A 20,726-nucleotide genomic window follows, 5' to 3' on the forward strand; every position below is an offset into this window, starting at 1 on the left:
CTCCCATGTTGATTTGGATGTTCGGGATCAGCTCCCTCGCCTCCGGTCCCGATACCTCCTGAACAACAGATCTTCTTGCCATTTCTGGCGGATTTTGTTGTTGGTCGCGAAGTTGTGCATTGCTGTAATTGTTAGGGTGCCATCGACTCATGTGCCTGTGCATTGTATGATTGCCAAAACTGTACTTTTTGTCTGTGCCCCTTGAAAGTCGTTCGTCGCAAATGCGACAAAAGACGTATCTGGCATTTACTTTCTTTTGGTCAGCAGGAAATTTAAAAAATTGCCAGATATAATTTTCTTTTCTATTATATCTTCTGGGCTCCTCTGGCAAAAACTCGTCATTTTCTTGCTGTTCTTCCTCTTCTTGATTTTCCTCCTCTTCTATAATTAGTGAAGCAGGTAGTCTTTTCTTCCCATGAGGAGGTGGAGGAGGTGGAGGGGGCACACTGGCAGAAGCAACCATTGAAGCCATTGCTGATGAATCAAAAAAGTTCTTTCTCTCACCAAGATGAAAGTCAGAGTGAGGAAAGAAGGAGGGGTTTTCATCATTTGGGAGAAGGAAAAATTCTAAACCAATGAAAAGTGTTAATTTTATATGACATGACCAAGTATTACATCATTAGGAAACCAAAAGTGAAATGAACCAATGAAAAGTGTTATTTTCGAGTCACATGACCTGCTGTGTTTACGTTTCGCGCTTTGCTCCGCTTTCCGGTCTACTTCCGGGTCCGCTAATTTGGCGCGTCCAACGACGTATTACGCGATAACGCAAAACGTCATGCAAACGTAACAGTTACGCTAAAGGAACGTAGACCGGTTCGCGTACTAAGCCGCGGCTTTAAATTGAGCTAACGGGAAGCAGACCAGTTCGCGGACTGGGAGCGGAAGAAAAAAAAATGTTTTAAAAAAATTGTCTAAAGAACATGAAAAATATATTTCAAAATTTAAAGAACAATACATTGTACAGCTACAGATATTAGCTTTTAAAAAACCATTGAAATTCAATGAAAAAACCATAGGTTATAGACTATATATAGTTAGGGATTAGCATTTAAAAAACCTTATTTTATTTGCACAAAACCATTGAAATTCCATATATAGTTAGTTGCACTAACTATATATCGCGCACCCGCAATCCACTGCTGATGATGTCACATATTACATCATTCATGACATGGTCAGTGACATCACTGATGACATCACTGATGACAACTCAAATGACATCACTGATGACAACATCCAGTGACTGTATGTTTCTGTAAAGTTAAAATATGTCTTACATATTGAAGAATGAGTGGATGTATAAATGTCTGGATGAAGGATTTAGTAGGTGCATGACTGATTGTATGAGAGAGTGATTAAATGTGTCTCACTGAGTGCATGGGTTAGTGATTAAACTGTATTAATTTGTGCATCATTATATCTGTTGTTCTGTAAACTGCTGCATGTGTTGATCAGTAGCTATATGAGTAACTATATGGGTTATTGATTGGTTGCCCAAGTATTTGTATGGGACACTGAGTATGTGTGTGAGTGGCTGGGAGGTGTGTGACTCTGTGCATAGATGTGTGAACAGCTGATTCACTAGATGTATGGGTTCAAAACTGCATGTGGAAACAGCTGTATGGGTGGTTGACTGTGTGCATGAGTGTATTGGTGAGTGATTGGATATCTCAATGCTACATGTCAAAGTAAGTACATATGTAAAACACAGTACATGCGAGAGTTGACATATATAAATTACTGTGTTTAAGAGCCAGTGAATGTGTGAGTGGCTGCATGGATCATTGAAAACTTGTATCAGTGATTGTATAAGAGAGTAAATATGTGTTAGAATATGTTTCAATAAGTAAGGTGTGTATAACTGTATAGTTGAGGAATTGGAGGTGTGATTGATTCTTTGCATGACTGTCTAGGTGTATGAGTAACTCCATGGATGAGTGACAATCTGTGAGTGTCTGTTTACACTGAGTGTATCTAAGGTTATATCAGAGTCTGTAGAGGTTCATCGTATTAACACATGAATGATGTCATCTGTGATGTTGTCAGTGATGTCATCAGTGATGTCACTGACCATGTCATGAATGATGTAATATGTGACATCATCAGCAGTGGATTGCGGGTGCGCGATATATAGTTAGTGCAACTAACTATATATGGAATTTCAATGGTTTTGTGCAAATAAAATAAGGTTTTTTAAATGCTAATCCCTAACTATATATAGTCTATAACCTATGGTTTTTTCATTGAATATATATATATATATTCACTGAAAAAACAATAGGTTTCACACCAGTTATAGTTAGGAATTAGCATTTAAAAAACCTATTAAATTCACACAAAAAAACATGGATATATATATATTTTTTTGAACCTACATTACTCAAAATCCACTGGAGCACATGTCTTGAGACATAGCAAAGGCACATCGGGCTGCCAGTCCCTACAATTTTGCCAAGTTTGGTGTAAATCCATTCAGCCGATCGGGCTAAAAGTGAAATCGACCGCCCTATGGAAATTAACATGGGGAAAACACGTTTTGGGACCCCCCTTTTATCTTGGCACCCGCTTGACGAATCCCCTCCAAACTTTCAGGGAAGGACCGGAATGCTGCGAGGCCATTTTGAGGAAATTTTCAGTCAGATTCGTCAACCGGTGCCAAAGTTATTCCAAATCGAATATTGAGATTTAACATTGAAAAAAATCCTAACTATAACTACCTACTGGCGACCGCCAGTAGGTAATATATATATATATATATTACCTACTGGCTATCGCCAGTAGGTATATATAGTTAGGATTTTTTTCCTATGGGATTTTTGAAAATTCTATGTCTAATAACTTTGGCGTCTGTGGACGGAATCGGCTGAAATTTTCAGGAAAATGGCACATTTTGTTTCTGAGCAGCCCCTGAAAATTTAGTGGGGTTTCGTCAAGGGGGGGCCGAGAAAAAAGGGGGGTCCCAAAACGCGTTTTTCCCATTCATTTTTCCATAGGGCGGTTGGACTCACTTTTAGCTCGAACGGCTGAATGGATTTGCACGAAACTTGGCAAAATTGTAGGGACTGTTAGCCCGATGTGCCTTTGCTAGGTCTCAATATATGTGCTCCAGTAGTTTTTGAGAAATTAACGTTCAAAACAAGATATATATCTGTAACAGCGCTCCGGGCAGCGATCCGGTCCGCTTACTTTTCGCGAAATGGAACTTTGCGCGCAGAAAGCTGATTGGCTCTCCGGTGTCTGTCAACATTCTAAACAGTCCGGAGCGGCCGCCATCTTATCTCTCGGTAGGATCGAGAGAGAAGAAGAGGTGAAAAACGAAGGGGGAATTTATTGAAAGGGGGCAAGGTATACCCCCCTTGACCCCCTAGGAATGTTGTTGGGGTTATTAAAGGGTCCCGTGGGGAAAATAAAAAAAAAATGATTTTTCACGGTAGAAGCGCTTCACGGGCCGCAAACTGGGCCGCAAACTGCTAGCGAAACGGGAATTCGCCATTTTGTGCTTCGTTTTAATTGTTTAGAGACAAAAATTATCGCCGCACATCGGCCACAATGCATGAATATCGCTGAAAAGTCAGCGATATTCATGCATTATCCAGCAAATGCTCTTAGCCATGTTATCCACCTTCCATTGGATAACATGGCTAAAAACTGCTCTGTGCGTGAGCTTTTTTTTTTTTTTTTTGCTGCGTGACGTTTGTTAACGTTCGATTCGATGGAAATCAGGAAGTGTTGACCACCATTTTGTCACTGCGAGTAAATATTTTGTTATAAATGAATCCTTATTGATAAACATTGTCTGCGCCATCTTGCGTTTTTGTCCAATGCCACAATTTTGTTGTGCACGGCAGCCATTTTAGATGCCTTGACCAGGGCCACTCTCTGCACGCCGCCGATCCTCAGCATGGCTCCCCACCCTCGCAAGCATCTCCCCCACGCACTGGTCACCCCCGCTCTTTCTCTCATGCATGGGCCATATACTTCCCCCCATCTGCGCTGCTCTTCTCTGAGAATCACACCCTGTGCCCGCCCGACACCTCCCTTTCACCCTATTCACTACCGCACCCTCTGACACTCCTCTTCCTCTGTGTCCGATTGTCCAGGCCAGACCTAGGCTATCACCTAGCCCTGCGGATGTAGTTTATGGCCCCAGCTGTAGAGTATCCAGACATGCCAACCCTCCCGATTCAGGCGTGAGACTACTGATTTCAGTGCTAGTCTTTCGCTTCCCGATTTCTGCAAGGAAAAACCCGGGGGCATATTACCAACAACTAGCGATAATTTTTGTCTCTAACTTGTTTAGAGACAAAAATTATCGCTGCACATCGGCGAATTTTATCGCACATAAACCTTGCTATTAGCAAGGTTTATCGCAAATGCGATAAAAAACGGCCGCAATGCATGAATATCGTTGAAAAGTCAGCGATATTCATGCATTATCCAGCAAATGCTCTTAGCCATGTTATCCACTTCCCATTGGATAACATGGCTAAAACTGCTTAGGGCAGGTGTTAGGTTTTGGAGATATTCGCGCTTAGCGCGAATATCTCCAAAAGTTGGTAATAGGAGATAGCGATGGTTAGGGACTGTTTCCAGTCGCTAAAATCTTGGCACGCCCACTTTGCATGTCATTAGTGATAAATATCACTGATATGCAAAGCGGGGCCCAAGATGGTCGCTATCTCCTTTTAGCTGTCACTAACTGGTGTTAGCGACAGCTTGGTAATAGGGAGATAATTTTATCTCTTTTTTTTTTGGCTTTTAAAGCCCAAAAAGCGGAAATAAACCCCCTTGATAATATGCCCCATGATTTCTCGGGGGTTTCAGCTGACAGGGCTTGGTATTGTGTTACGTGCTAATTCTTCCAGGAAACGTCAGAGGGTCGATGCAGGGGTTATAAACCATTTAAGCCTCATGAACAAGCGCATGGTCTTTTAAAGATTTGTGAAGTACTCGGGGCGGCGGTGTGTGTGTGCCCTCTTTCAGGAGCGGGTGGGGGGGGCACTGCCAGCAACTTGCCAGGCCAGGCAGTGTTCAACACGTGCATCACCCTTTCTCTGCCTGCTATTGCGCTCCATGCTTCGGAAAGGTAAGAAAAAGAACGTGCATTTGAGTTTGAAATGTCCGATCTTGTAGCAGTACACTTGCAAAGCCCACACATAACCCGATTCAAGGCCCCATTCACCCGATTTTTTAAACATATATAGCACTCCAACAAAGTTAGATTTTAAAACTTTATTAACATTTAACTATAATGAACGGAACAAAAACTGTAAAAACATTTAAACATTTTTCACCCAAAAAAGCAACAATGGTCAGAAGCTGTCTTTTGTGCGAATAGTCCCAAGGCAGCACAACGTGCAGAGTTCTGGACGGCACCCAGGTGATGTCGCCTGGGTGCCGCACTGGTTTTGGGATCCTACAATGCTGCTCCGAAAATTGGCGTGGGGCGTCCCGGGTGGGGCGGGGGGAGGCCTCGTCAGTAGCGGTCTGTTGTGCGAATAGTCCCAAGGCAGCAGAACGCGCTGAGATGTGGATGACACCCAGGTGATGTCCAGTAAACTGCCGCACTGGTTTTGGTATCCTACAATGCTGCTCCGAAAATTTGCGTGCGGCGGCCTGGGGGGGGGGAGGGGGGTGGGGGGCGTGGGGGAGGCGGCGTGAACGGGCCTCCCCAGGTGGCGGCCATCCAGCTGAGTTGCGCCCGCTCTTGCGGCTACAGCGTCTCGCTCACCATGTTGTTGAGTTGCTCCCACTCTTGCAGTGCAGCGATAGGCGCCTGCCACATGACTCTTAAAATGGCGGACGGCTCTTCGGTTTTGGGCCTGGTCCACTGAAATGGCCCTGGGACACCTTGTAACTCGGACGCTTGCCTGCTAGGGCTTGGGCTCCATTCTCGAAAAGCGTCCCCTCAGCCGTGAAGATTCTACAAAAGTCTTGGGGGCCCCCGACTCCCGCAGGCTTCCGGTGGGGAGCGGCTGCCATGATTGCTCGCGGAATGACCACGACGGAGCCACGAGATGGTGGTGCTCTCATGCTGATGCCAGCTTCAGTCTGAATGATCCAGAAACAAGGTGGGGCTTTCATCGTTTGGGAAAAAAAAATGTTCTAAACCAATGAAAAGTGTTATTTTTAGGTCATATGACCAAGCCTTCCATCTTTTGGAAACCAAAAGTAAAATGATCCAATGAAAAGTTTTATAAACAAGTCACATGACCTGTTATGCGGCATAGGGCTACAAAAAGCGTAGAAAATCCGTTGGCACGTGAGGCGGCGTCAGTAGCGGACCGATGTGCGAATAGGCCGAAGGCAGCACAACGCGCCGAGATCCGGATGGCACCGAGTTAGTGTCCAGCAAGTTGCTGCACTGGTGTGGCTATCCTACAATGCTGCGCCGAAAGACGGCGTGTCCAGCTGAGTTGCGGTCACTCTTGCGGTACAGTGACTCGAACGCGCCGAGATCCGGATGGCACCGAGGTGGTGTCCAGCAAATTGCCGCACTGGTGTGGCCATCCTACAATGCTGCGCCGAAAGACGGCGTGTCCAGCTGAGTTGCGGTCACTCTTGCGGTACAGTGACTCGAACGCGCCGAGATCCGGATGGCACCGAGGTGGTGTCCAGCAAATTGCCGCACTGGTGTGGCCATCCTACAATGCTGCGCCGAAAGACGGCGTGTCCAGCTGAGTTGCGGTCACTCTTGCGGTACAGTGAGTCGAACGCGCCGAGATCCGGATGGCACCGAGGTTGTGTCCAGCAAGTTGCCGCACTGGTGTGGCCATCCTACAATGCTGCGCCGAAAGTCGGCGTGGGGTGCCCCGTTGGCTTATGAGGTGATGTCAGTAGTGGACCGATGTGTGAATAGGTCGGAACCAGCACATGGCGCCAAGATCTGAATGGCAAGTCCTGGATGTTGAGTGCCTCAGTTGAGAGTTCGGAGCAGTGCTTGTAAGACTGTCTGAAGCTTATTTGCACCTGCTGCAGCTTCACTATTGCCCTGGTGTGGCCAAAGGTCGCACATGACATAGGCGGCCGGCTCCCGAGGTCCGGCGGAACTTTTTTCCTTTTCCTTTCTGCTTCTTTTCCTACAATCCGTTTCATCTGAAGACACGACCAGGTCCCTGAATGTGTGCAGGGGGACGCTATTGATTGAATGAAAATGGCGGCTTGACACAAAGCTGACTCAAGCGTTGCTGTTGATGCTATACAGACAAAAATTGGTTTTCAGTTTGTACATTCTTCAGGATTTTTTTTTCCATCCAAGTCTGATTGAGAGTTTGTAGAAAAATGGCTTCAGATTTTCCACATACTACTCTTCCTAAATGTAACAATGTGAAACTCACTAGGAGAACGGCTGTTTCTGTTTCCTTTCAAAATGCTGCCAACAATATTTTCTGAATGGAAGACACCATCTTGTAGCATAAAGGGCCGAAAGGGGTTCTGGTCTGGCCGATGGTTGGTGGAGACATTTTGACTATATCTTGGACCTGCCCGGCCTCGCCCAAAATGGCGCCGGTATAAATGGGACTCGTAACTCCTTGCCCGCAAATGTATATCTAGAAAATGTTATTGTAAGTGGCCCTGTCGTATTTTAATTACAAAATGTACGTCCACCGATTCCGCAACTGTTAGACACCTTTGTTCTTGCAACGTAATGGCCCGCTCGTTACGTTCCTCTACAGTGTAAATGTCTCCATATCATATACGATTTCAGTTTGCTCCGTGGCCGGCCCACGTGGTTATAGGCCCGTATTTGTATACTGACATTTTCACAATAAAGGTTTTTAAAACAAAACATGGTAGTAGTATTTACATTGGTAAAGTTTTTACTTTTAGTCACTGTTTTCGAATCAGTAAAAGGCAAGTGAAATAAAGCAGTCCAATTACATGACGGATAAAAGGTATAATATGTAGGAACGCAGTAAAGATAAATGGTCAAGGGCAGTTGTGTTTTTCATTTCTGCAACATATAAGATAAGAATCTGATAATCAGGCGTATCGGCGACTAAGACAGCAGGCCGAATCTCTTTTACTCAACGGCTCCGTCATGGAAGGATATATTTTACTTGCAGGACAGTTGTAAATTTTCCGGGAAAGTACATTAGCCTGGAATATTATAACATATGTTTAAAAAAAAATAATGTTCGAAAACAATAAAAAGCGTAATTTTTAGGTCATATGACCAAGCTTTTCATCATTAAAATAACAAAAGTAAAATGAACCAATGAAAAGTTTTATTAACAAGTCACATGACCTGTTATGCTTACGTTACGCGCTGTGCGCCGCGCCTCGGATCACTTCCGGGTGCGCTAACGCGGCGTGTCATATTACGCATTACGCGACAACGTAGGTCAAGAATATAGTCAAAATGTCTCCACCAACCAGCGTTCGGAACACAACCCCTTTCAGCAGTCCAAAAAGTTCTGTTAAATGACAACAGAGGGGACAGGCAACAAGAACCATCAGTCAAAGAGGGGAGGGCAAGTTCTTCTCTTCCGGGTCATGTTGGGGCGCTACCGGAACTGATCGAATTGGTAGTCTACAGTGTTTCTGGATGTTTCAGACTAAAGCTGGGGTCAGCATGAGAGCACTACCATCTCGTAGCTCCGTCGTGGCCATTCCACGAGCAATCATGGCAGCCGCTCCCCACCAGAAGCCTGCGGGAGTCGGAGGCCCCCAAGACTTTTGTAGAATCTTCACGGCTGAGGGGACGCTTTCGAGAATGGGACCCAGGCCCTATCAGGGAAGCGTCCGAGTTCAAAGGTGTCCCAGGGCCATTTTAGTGGACCAGGCCCAAAACCGAAGAGCCGGCCGCCATTTTGAGAGTCCTGTGGCAGCCGCCTATCGCTGCACCGCAAGAGCGGGAGCAACTCAACTACATGATGAGCGAGACGCTGTAGTCGCAAGAGCGGGCGGTAAACAGCTGAATGGCGGAAGAGGCACAGTGTAGCAAAAGCGGGCGGAATGGCAACTGAAACGGTAAAGGGGCGCCCCACTACAGCGTGTCTTCAGGTCAAACGGATTGTGGGACAAGGTCCAGAATTGAAGAGTCATCAAAAGGCAAAAAGTTCCGCCGGACCCCGGGAGCCGGCCGCCTATGTCGGGGGCGATCTCAGGCTACACCAGTGCTATAAGAATTGGGGAGGGTGTCGGAGCCAAGCGTCTTCTCCGAGTCCATGGCCATCACACCGCCCCTCAGGGGCCTCCGTCAAGCTGTTTAGGAAGGTAACATATCACATTGTTTTCTAATGCAGTCAGGTCCACAAACGACACTCACTAACTTTGAGAATAGTGAAGCTGCAGTAGGTGGAAATAAGCTTCAGACAGTGTTACAAGCACTGCTCAGAACTCTTAACTATGGCACCCAACATCCAGAACTTATGCCATTTGAGAATGGCAGTGACATTGAAGCAACTCAGGGACCAAAACCATTAACGTACTTTCACGTATGAAAATCTTACTTGGGGAGGGGGCAGGAGCGAAGCGCCCCCTCCCAGTCCGCGCCACCACACCGTATGTTGAAAATCTGAAGCCATCGTTCTACAAAGTGAACCAACCTTGGATTGAAAAATCTAGAAAAATGTACAAACTGAAAACCAGTTTTGGTCTGCATAGCATCAGTAGCAACGCTTGCTATCAGAGTGCATGAGTTTCATGCTCGATCGATTGAGCTAGCCGGATCGGGCAATAAAAAGTATAAAATAGTTATCTAAATAGTTATTTAATAAAATGTTTTACCCTGTTTCTTTGCTGGTGTGTTGTCTATATTTTTAATATTTGCATAGGGTTTATCGTTATTTTGTGCGGGGTGGGTGACGGAGTCGAGCTGTCTTGCAGCCCTCATGGTGTGGAGCTCAGTTCATCTCACTATTTTCGTATTTCTCATGAAGGGTTGTTCCTAATATTTCTATTTTAGCGAGGTCAAAAAGAGATCCAATTAGTGGCCTACTGATTTTGCTCGATTACTTTTATTTTTTTACACGATTTTTCACTATCTGCAAAGACTAAACAGAGTATTGCGACTTTGTGCTTGTTTGTAAATAGAGAATGATCCAAAGAGAACCAATTCTAAAACAGTAAATGCTTGGATAACAATTAATCAAATGGAGAGACAAGCAGGCACGACGGATTACAACGGGGGCAAAGGCCTGCGTTAACTACCGTTCACTATCTGCAAAGAGAGAGTACTACTAAGAGAAAAGAGGGGAGGGGGGGGCAGCGTTCAAAGCACATCAGCGTGCATAAATACGAAAATGTTTTTATCTATCACGTACTTGACATTTTAAAGCTTTTCATATTTGCTATTAAAAAACCAATGAAATTCACAGAAAAAACCATAGGTTATAGTGGATATATAGTTAGGAATTTGCATTTACAAAACCTTGAAAATTCAATGAAAAAACCATTGGTTTTAGGCCATATATAGTTAGGGATTTGCATTTACAAAACCTTATTTTACTCGCATAAAACCATTGAAATTCCATATATAGTTATAAGCGCTAACTATATATCGCGCACCCGCAATCCACTGCTGATGATGTCACATATTACATCATTCATGACATGGTTAGTGACATCACTGATGACATCACTGATGACATCTCAAATGACCTTTTCTTTGTATGGAAAGGGACGGAGGAATCAGCAAGTAAATTTGTGGCAAGGCTGAATGTAAATAATTTGAATCTGCATTTTACATCTTGTATTGATGCGAAAAAAGTCTGTTTTCTGGATATGGAAATATATGTCAGTGAAAATCGCATGCAAACTAGGCTATACAGAAAGCCGACTGCTGGCAACACCATCTTGCACGCAGCCAGCCACCATCCTGGCCATTTGATACGCAGTATTCCCTACGGGGAAATGTTGCGTATCAGACGCATCTGTAGTAGCGAGGAGGAATGCACTATAGCTCAAGAAGCTTGCAAAAACAGATTCCTAGCAAGGGGATACTCTAGATCTTTGGTTGAGTCCGCACAGAAGAGGACTCATCAGATATCCCGGGAATCCGCCCTTATCCCAAGGAACAGAGAGGCAGAAACTACTGCGGGGGAAGGGGTCAGCAGTCCTCGCATGATTGTGACATATAGCAGACAGCATTCAGCTCTAAGAAAGATATTTTGCGATAACTGGAACCTCATATTGGGGGATCCGGTAATTGGTAACAAGGTATCGAGAAAGCCACTCTTGACCTTCAGAAAGTCCAAATCTATGGCTAATGCTTTGGTCCAGAATGCCTTAGAACCCCAGATGTCATCGACATGGAAGGCTTTGGGAGGGGGATTCAAAAAATGCATACTGTGTAAGGCATGCAAACATGGGACTACTAAATCCACCTATGTTGTCCCGTTCTCCAGCACCCCGAGGAGAATTACTAAACGCCTTACTTGTAAGACAGATTACGCGGTTTATGTGCTGGAGTGCACGTGTGGTCTCAGGTACGTGGGTAGCACCCGCTTGCCGGTCCACAAACGTGTACTTCAGCACATTAGAGCTATTTCCAACAAAGATCAGGCCTACCCGGTTGCTAGGCACTTTGAACAGCAACATAGCTCCAACCCTATGCATCTGTCTTACTTTGTTATAGATGCAGTTTGGCCCATGAAGAGAGGGGGTGATCGAGAGGCGAAATTACGCCTTCTTGAAACCCGGTACATCCTGGAACTAGACAGTAAGCAGCCACAGGGTCTGAATGCGACGGAAGATCTTTATACTTGTCTATGAAGTGATGGGAGTAATTACTCATTGCGAATTCTCCGCGCTTCAAGTGTTTTAGGGTAGTCCATTTATTTACTGTGTTTTGGAGAAATTTGCCAATTGGGTACTTGGTCTTTTAAAATTACAACACTGTTGTTGCTATATTTGAACATCTGATGCCTCCACACTTTCTGTGTTAAGAGCTTTTTTCAAATAGTAGGAGGATTAGTCCATGGAGTATAACCATGAGTTTAACACAACATGTGTTTCTTATTGGATAAGTTTTGATTTCTTTTTTAAATATTGGTTGAGCACTAGCACAAGCACTTTAGGAAAATTCATTCACTTAACACTTGATTTTGCCAATGTCTGAATGTAATGTGTAACATTGTGACGCTATCTTACAATATTCTGTGCCCACTGGGGCTTTATCTCTTTTGCCAAGTGCCTTGTACATTTGGGGAGTGAGTATTTCTTGTGAACAACTAATCTGTATGAATCTATGGCATAAATGTTGTGGGTTCAGGTTCACGATATAATTAACTTGTATTTATACAGTTATTCAAAACAACTTTAGTGGTTTTTTAAAGTGTAAATATATATTTATATTTTATATATTAAGCCACTTGTACTTCAATCAAAGTATGTATATAATATTGGCATACATTTGATAGCACTTGGAAATGTAGTATTTTTTCTATGTTGCTGAATTTTTTGTAATGATTTACGCGCGCACTTGCACTTTAAATGTATGGCATTGGCTGTAAGCAACTGGCCATGTGATCAAGCTGTAAAGGCGAAACGCGTTATGGCGGCGGCAGGCTTGCTGAAATAAACACGAAGGTTTAAGCACTTTAAGTTCTTTCGTCAGCGCTGGAGTGTTGGGCCGAGGCGGCTGTCTTGGCTGTGACGAATTCTCGTTCATATATATATATATATATATATATATATATACAAATATAAATTCAATGTTTTTTAAATTAAGTAAAATATATTTGTATATATATATTTGTGTATATATATATATATAATTCCTACTGGCCAGTAGGTATATATAGCTAGGACGAGGCGAGAGGACGAGGCAGAAACGCAATCTTCTGACTTTTTGCCTTACATGATTATGATGTCTCATATTTGAGTTAAATTTCTGTGTATATGTAACGAAATGTAATGAATTGTTATGATTAATTGTTATGATTAACTGTTTTTATTATATTCTTTCAAAGATCGCTCTTTGAAATTTTAATTTGTCATTGTGTATAAATTGTCTTATGTTTTTATTAAAAAGACTGTGAACGTTCCTATTTTAGCGTGGAAATTAAAATTCTTTGGGTAGTTTTCCAAACCTGATGACCAAGAGTTTAGATAGATAGGTATGAAGATATAATAAGGCCATACACGTATGTGCACCCAGGGATTCCCTTTTGACTGATTGTCAGTGTACCCTGTTCCCTGGTGACAGTGGGTACTCTCTCTCTAGATATCGATTCTCCTTCACCTTCTACATCTGAAGAGTTTCAATGCAATATGGTGATATGTACTGACAAGAGTGTTAAAAGCTACTGTTCAATACGGTGCATTGTCATAGATAGTGAAATTCTTTTTCTCTTGAACTAGTTTTTTTTTTTAGTTACTTGTGTGGGTGAAGACACAAAAGTGAGTCTAAGATGTGTGAGCCTCAGATTTTATAGAGTTTGCAATGTTCCATAAATTGTTCAAGCTGATAAAATAATATCACATTTTCGTGGAAGAGTGAATGACGAAATTGTTATGGGCTTATTGAATGATACATTCATCTGTACTGTGGGGATATTTAAAAAAAAGTTGCGATGTGTTTTTATGGTACATAATTTAGGAATTTGTTATTTATATGTATGTATACTAGTTTTATTATTTATTGTTTTTATTGTTTTAGAAAAAAGAGGATAGTAGGTATTTGTTATTTTAGAAAAATGGAGGATATGTAGTATCCTGTGTTTCCCTTTAAATGTCTCGTTCTTGCATGCTTGCATTTCTTGTGTATCCTTTTGATTGCTGGTGTTCTGTGTTCTACAGAGCACTGTTAGAATTATGTGATGTACCACTGGTTATTCTACCATCTGTCACTGAAGTACTTGGATGTGCTTTTCTTCATGGATTAAAGCTACAACGTAATTCTTCTTCTGAGTGTCTTCTTGAAAGGGAATGCTACAGAGAGGTGCCACATGGCATGTAAACCATAATACTGGCAGCTGGCACAGGGAGTCATCTTTTAGTTAGTGGTGGGACCAACTTGCTGGTGGTCCTGACCTTCTAGCCACACCTCTGATGCCCATGATGTTCACTTGGCTGTGACTAAATTGTGTCCTTCCGGTGAACATTGAGATGATACTTAACAATGTTTATCTTAGTTTGAAGTAATCCATGTTGCCCTGGTCCTTGTGCTCTGCCTGCCACAAAGGGGATGTAAATAGAAAATGTATATACATTCAAGTTTCAAGGCTGATGTCCATCTTAGGAAGTGCACAGGGTGCAGACAGTAAAGTAATATGTTATTGTGTTAGCCTGCTCTGCAATATATTCTCCTGAAATAAAACACCCTCCCTTGTCCAAAAGAAGTGTCGGTCACTGCTATTGCTGTGGGGGTTTGTGTTTAAAGAAACAAAGCCATTACACGATTGATTGCCCTATAGTAAGGAGACATCCTGAGAGCTGTAGCATATATGGAGTGTTGCATTTATTTGACAAAATCTAGGATACTTCAAAAGAATTACTCGACCACCCAGCTTATGAGGCCTTGTTTATAGTATAGTTTGAGGTGGCCTCTGCCCTTTTAATGTGGGAAGAGAAGATGCCCAATAGAGTCATGATCATCATTGTCACTGCATGAAATCACAGAATATCATGAGGTAACGCCTGGCTCCCATGTGTGATAACTTACTGTAAATGGCAACTGGGCCAGAAAGGGACATTTCCAGGATTGACAGCACGATGACCAAAGAGTAAATTAGGATTCGGGTTCCCATGGTGCCGGATCTGGCCGATCTGCTATCTAGGTTTTCTTCCTGCATAGGATGGCAGAGAAATATGTTTTATCATTTATGTAGTAAATAAAGACAACTTAAAACCCTGAATATCAGAAGCTACAACAATAAACAACAGCAGTATGTCTAAACTAAGCTTGGTTTACAATAACCACTTACCTCCACTGCCTAGGTCTACACTGGACCTTATGTGAGTGTGAAGAGTTATAGAGATGCAGTGTAAACCTTTTTAACAGGACAGGGTGTTCAATGCTGTCTACATTAGTTTGCACGTTGACACTAGAGTTTTGATAAAATGCGTAGCCCACATAGCAGTGTGAGCTGTGGCCATGTTTTGTGGTTCTGCAATTTACTGTCACAGAGAAAGGCGCCTGTGAAAAACTGTCACCGGGTCCAGATCCTAAATAATGAATAGATGGCTCAAAGCAAATGACCCACTATTTTAACAAACAAAACCCACTTGAACCAGCTGTCTGTCTGATAAATAACTACTATAGTTTGAGTAGACCAGACAAGGCAATCTCTCTGGTTGCAAAATGCCTCTTGTCAGCTTAGCAAGATCTTGCAGTGGCTTTAATGCTAGTACCTAGACGCCCATAATTATTTGAGCGCTTTACAAAAATAACATAACATAACATGATTGTAGGCGTCTCAACCAAATACTGCCATTGCATCTTTTGTATCAATATTTTTCTACTACAAGCTGGTGGAAAAACATTGATATTTTACCATCACCTCAAAGGAGGTGGTAATGCAGCCACAAAGGGGAAAGTGCCCCCTGGCACCCCTTGACATTGTGAGTGTAAACATATGTTTTCTGAAGACTGGTCGTGACCACTTTAACTCTTCAACAAAACAAAGTTCCATTTGGGTAGCTTTAAAAAATAACAGGTTCATTTTTTAAAATGTAATGAATAAACTCAACAGGCCACTATCCCTGTGATGGTCTCCAATAATAGTGAGTTGCAATTTGCAACTGACCTCAATCCAGTCTTATTCTGACTGACTACTATTCGTAATTTTAAGAACCATCCTTTCAGTTTATAGGTGTATTATTACATTTCTTTAGTGGTCGCGTCAATACTGGTAGCGAATTAATAGTTTATTAGGACCGGTACATAGCACCATCAGGCCACCTCTTCATGAAGGATAGTCAGATTTGGCTTACAATGCAAACAAGTGAACTGCAGATAATGTTACTAGAATTATCATTAGTATGTGATGATGAACACATAGTGTTTGCATTGTTAGTGAGTACTTCAGCTGTGACATTATTTCTTTGGACAGATAAAGATAAGCATCACCCAAGAAAAGACTTCTTCTGCCCCATCACATTTCAACCAATTTGTCAGGACAGGTGTGTAATAACAATGATACACTAGTATAAAAGGGTGCTTTATTGCATTAGAGCATGTCGTATATTAAGTTTAAGGAGGAGCTTTGTTGCACTAATGCTATGAAGCACAGATTTGGTGCTCGCTGCTGATATCTGTGTTGCATAAGTGTCACAAGATGTATTTTTGGCTAGACTAGCTCATCCTTTCAATATGCTAAGACTAATGAATTGAGTACCAAAAAGTGGGTAATGATAGTATTTATTCTTTATAATACTTAGAACAGCAAACATCCGCTATAAAAATAATTTTACAAAATAAGCTTTTTACACATCTGGCCTGCCTGCAGTACACTCATTGCTATTGATCCTTGCTTTACCATTGTGAAGCAGAAAGTAACTGTGGCCACCTCATCTGAGACGTGATAATGAGTGATATGCTGTTTCTCTGATAGTGTAGAACTCACTAGTGCTGCCACCAGACATGTACAGATGTGTGTAGCCAGATGCTGACAATGCATTTGTATTAAAACAGGGTAATGCCAGCAGTTTTCACACCACCTGCAGCGTAGGTCTACTCTAAAATGGCACTTTGTGATAGGGCGGTGCCAGCTTTCACCAGAATGATATCATATGCTGCAGGTCAGCATAGGCTGATCTCAGTAGCATTGCAAGACCCACAAGAGACCCATCCCAGAATTTATTTCTCAACAGATCAGACATGCAATTGAGGAGTGCACTGACATATTAGAAGTGGGCAGTACTAATGCACCTTAGTGGAACCACAGTGAAATTGAGGAGTGCACTGACATGTTAGAAGTGGGCAGTACTAATGCACCTTACTGGAACAGCAGTGCACTGCAGGAGTTCAGTGTCATACTAGAACAGGGTAGTACTAATGTGCCTTAGTGGAACCGCGGTGCAATGCAGGAATGCACTGACATGTTGGAAGAGAGCAGTACTAATGGGCCTTAGTGAAACCACAGTGCAATGGAGAAATGCACTGACATGTCAGCAGAGTGCACCTTAGTGGAACCGCGGTGCATTGCAGGAGTGCACTAACATATTAGAACAGGGTTGTACTAATGCACCTTAGTGGAACCTTATTGCAATGGAGGCGTGCACTGTTATATAGAAGAGGGTAGTACTAATTCGCCTTAGTAGAACCGCAGTGCTATGGAGGAGTGCACTGACATGTCAGCAGAGTGCTGTACTAATGCACCTTAGTGGCACTGCATTGCATTGCAGGAGTGCACTGACATATTAGAAAAGGGCAGTACTAATGTGCCTCAGTGGAACTTCAGTGCATTGCAGGAGTGCACTGACATGTTAGAAGAGGACAGTACTAATGTGCTTCAAGGGAACCTCAGTGCATTGCAAGGAGTGCATTGACATGTTAGAAGATGGCAGTACTAATGCACCTTAGTGGAACCACAGTGAAATTGAGGAGTGCACTGACATGTTAGAAGAAGGCAGTACTAATGTGCTTCAAGGGAACCGCAGTGCATTGCAAGGAGTGCACTGACATGTTAGAAGTGGGCAGTACTAATGCACCTTACTGGAACAGCAGTGCACTGCAGGAGTTCAGTGGCATATTAGAACAGGGTAGTATTAATGTGCCTTAGTGGAACCGCGGTGCAATGCAGGAATGCACTGACATGTTGGAAGAGAGCATTACTAATGGGCATTAGTGAAACCACAGTGCAATGGAGAAATGCACTGACATTTCAGCAGAGTGCAGTACTAATGCACCTTGGTGGAACCGCGGTGCATTGCAGGAGTGCACTGACATATTAGAACAGGGTCGTACTAATACACCTTAGTGGAACCTCATTGCAATGGAGGCGTGCACTGATATATAGAACAGGGTAGTACTAATGAGCCTTAGTAGAACCACAGTGCAATACAGGAGTGCACTGACATGTTAGAAGAGAGCAGTACTAATGAGCCTTAGTGAAACTGCAGTGCAGTGGAGAATTGCACTGACATGTCAGCAGAGTGCAGTACTAATGCACCTTAGTGGAACCTCATTGCAATGGAGGCGTGCACTGATATATAGAACAGGGTAGTACTAATGCGCCTTAGTAGAACCGCAGTGTAATGGAGGAGTGCACTGACATGTCAGCAGAGTGCAGTACTAATGCACCTTAGTGGAACCTCATTGCAATGGAGGCGTGCACTGATATATAGAACAGGGTAGTACTAATGCGCCTTAGCAGAACCGCAGTGTAATGGAGGAGTGCACTGACATGTTAGAAGTGGGCAGTACTAATGTGCCTCAAGGGAACCGCAGTGCAATGAAGCAGTTCACTGACATATTAGAACAATGTATTACTAATGCACCTCAGTGGAACTGCAGTGCAATTCAGGAGTGCACTGACATGTTAAAATAGGGCAGTACTAATGTGCCTTAGTGAATCCGCAGTGCAATGGAGGAGTGCACTGACATGTCATTAGAGTGCTGTACTAATGCACCTTAGTGGCACTGCATTGCATTACAGGAGTGCACTGACATATTTTAAGAGGGCAGTACTAATGTGCTTCATGGGAACCTCATTGCAATAGAGGAGTGCACTGACATGTTAGAAGTGGGCAGTATTACTGTGCCTTAGTGGAACCACAATTCAATAGAAGAGTGCATTGACATGTCAGATGAGGGCAGTACTAAAGCACCTTAGTGGAAGTGCATTGCATTGCAGGAGTGCACTGACATGTTAAAAGAGGGCAGTGCTAATGTGCCTCAAGGGAACCACAGTGCATAGCAGGAGTGCACTGACATATTAGAACAAGGTATTACTAATGCACCTCAGTGGAACTGCAGTGCAATGGAGGAGGGCGATGACATGTTAGAAGAGGGCAACACTAATGCTCCTTAGTGGAACCGCAGTGCAATGGAGGAGTGCGGTGACATGTTAGAAGAGGGCAATGATAATGTGCCTTAGTGGAACCACTGTTCAATGGAGGAGTGTACTGACATGTCAGAAGAGGGCAGCACTAATGCGCCATAGTGAAACTGCCGTGCAATGGACCCCTGACCCTTACCATACCATGCAGACACTAACATGTGAATGACATTTAGACAGTAACATGTGAATGCCATGTAGACACCGGTACAGTGCAAGGCCTTTCTCAGAAGAGCGGTACTCGAGATATGGGCAGAGTGTCTCCGTTCAGAGTGGCAGGGTGCCTAGAAGACAATAGTGTGCAGGCGCCACAGTACCAATCAACTCATATTGACAATCATGGAGGGAAGTATCCTGTAGCCCTTTGTGGGGCTGTGGGACGATGAAGTTGGAGAGGGTTCCATGGTCCATGTAGATAGGTGTATTGGAGGCCAGAATCTGAGCAGCTCACTAAGAGATGAATGGGCTGAAGGTGGAACCCTCCTGAGGAAGACCAGTCAGATCTCCTAGTGACCCATGATGGAAATATCAGGGGAGGTTATGATGGTAAGCTAATGGGACCACTAATGATGGAGGATTTCCTTGTGTAGGCATATATGTCTACATGTTCCTTAAACAGTTCTTGCAGGAGTTGTTTTCTACATCAAAGACGTTTTTGCAATGTACGTTTCTTTCAGATTATGTGTTGCAAATACATTTCTCCTGTTCCTGTATATTTCTAATACAAACAAACATTTAGCAGAGATTTACTGCTGAGAAACCTCACAAAGTTGCAAAGGGAATAAACCTTTCTACATCCTTTCTGCTCGCCTTCTGTTGGATTACTCACCTCTGCCTGCTACTCTCTTCCTTGAGCTGAAGAGGGATTCCCCACACTCAGTGAGTGATGGTGTCAGGTCTCACCTCTGCCTGCTGCTATCTTCTGTCAGCTCAAGAGGGATCTCTCACACTCAGTGAGTGATGCTGGAGCACTAGAGCTCTCTGTAGATATAGGACCTGCAATGCAGATTAGGGGGAAGGTCTGGCAGGGAAAACTGTTCCCACAGAACCAAAGCCATCGATCACCTGCAACACGCCAGCAGACAGTGAGGTATCTCGGCAAATATTTGTGAGTAGAATTGTTTGTTTTAATAAGTTTAGGCCTGTCATGTGCAACTCAGACCTAACTGTGGGAGTAGGAGGCGATTCAAATATGAACAAATCCAAATGGGTCTCACACATTGCATTAAATCATATTGCACTTTCTAAACGAAGCACTCAATGTTGCTGATGCAGGTACCCGGGCTCATGCAGTAAAGGTTCGGGTGCCCAGGACAAGCATAAACATTTGGAAGACCGGAAGTGACATTGAAAGTTAGAATATGATTAAGCATGATTATGAATTGTGAAATTACAGCTCTAAAACATACTCTGACTTGTCTAACACCATTAATATGTATTGCATTTCATACAAGGAACAAACATTTTATTATGATGAGGAACTCCAGCAGAGGTCCACATAACAAATAACAAGATGCTTAACAAAAGAAAAAATAGCAACACATTTACTTTATAAATCGGTATTATAAAATAAAGTCCTCTCAACATTTATATTAATTGCCTAAAATGCAAGAGATTAGGAAGTAATTAGAGAGTTGGCAGCTCCTACTACAGAACACCTAAAAAAAATCATCTTAATGCATTTCTATATTTCTTTAGCGCTGGTGACGCCCGGTGGGACCATGGTTTTTGGTGCCCTCAATGACCACCTCTGCCACGGATTCCCTCATTACC

At 43.1% G+C, this 20,726-nt stretch overlaps 1 protein-coding gene across 1 annotated transcript in view; it reads right to left on the bottom strand.

Moving 5' to 3' along the window:
- The window catches only part of LOC147726083 (uncharacterized), a 45,070-nt gene extending 25,169 nt beyond the window's left edge, over nt 1-19,901 (bottom strand). Inside the window, exons 1-2 of the mRNA XM_086960199.1 lie at nt 19,783-19,901; nt 14,615-14,738 (exon numbers count right to left, since the gene is read on the bottom strand). Of these exons, the coding sequence (XP_086816325.1) occupies nt 14,615-14,699 (85 nt within the window). The 5' untranslated portion in view covers nt 14,700-14,738; nt 19,783-19,901. The remainder of the gene's footprint in view (nt 1-14,614; nt 14,739-19,782) is intronic.
- Nucleotides 19,902-20,726: the final 825 nt, after the last annotated feature.

This window comes from Lissotriton vulgaris, chromosome 3_1 (assembly GCF_964263255.1).
Source record: "Lissotriton vulgaris chromosome 3_1, aLisVul1.2, whole genome shotgun sequence".
Classification (NCBI taxonomy): domain Eukaryota; kingdom Metazoa; phylum Chordata; class Amphibia; order Caudata; family Salamandridae; genus Lissotriton; species Lissotriton vulgaris.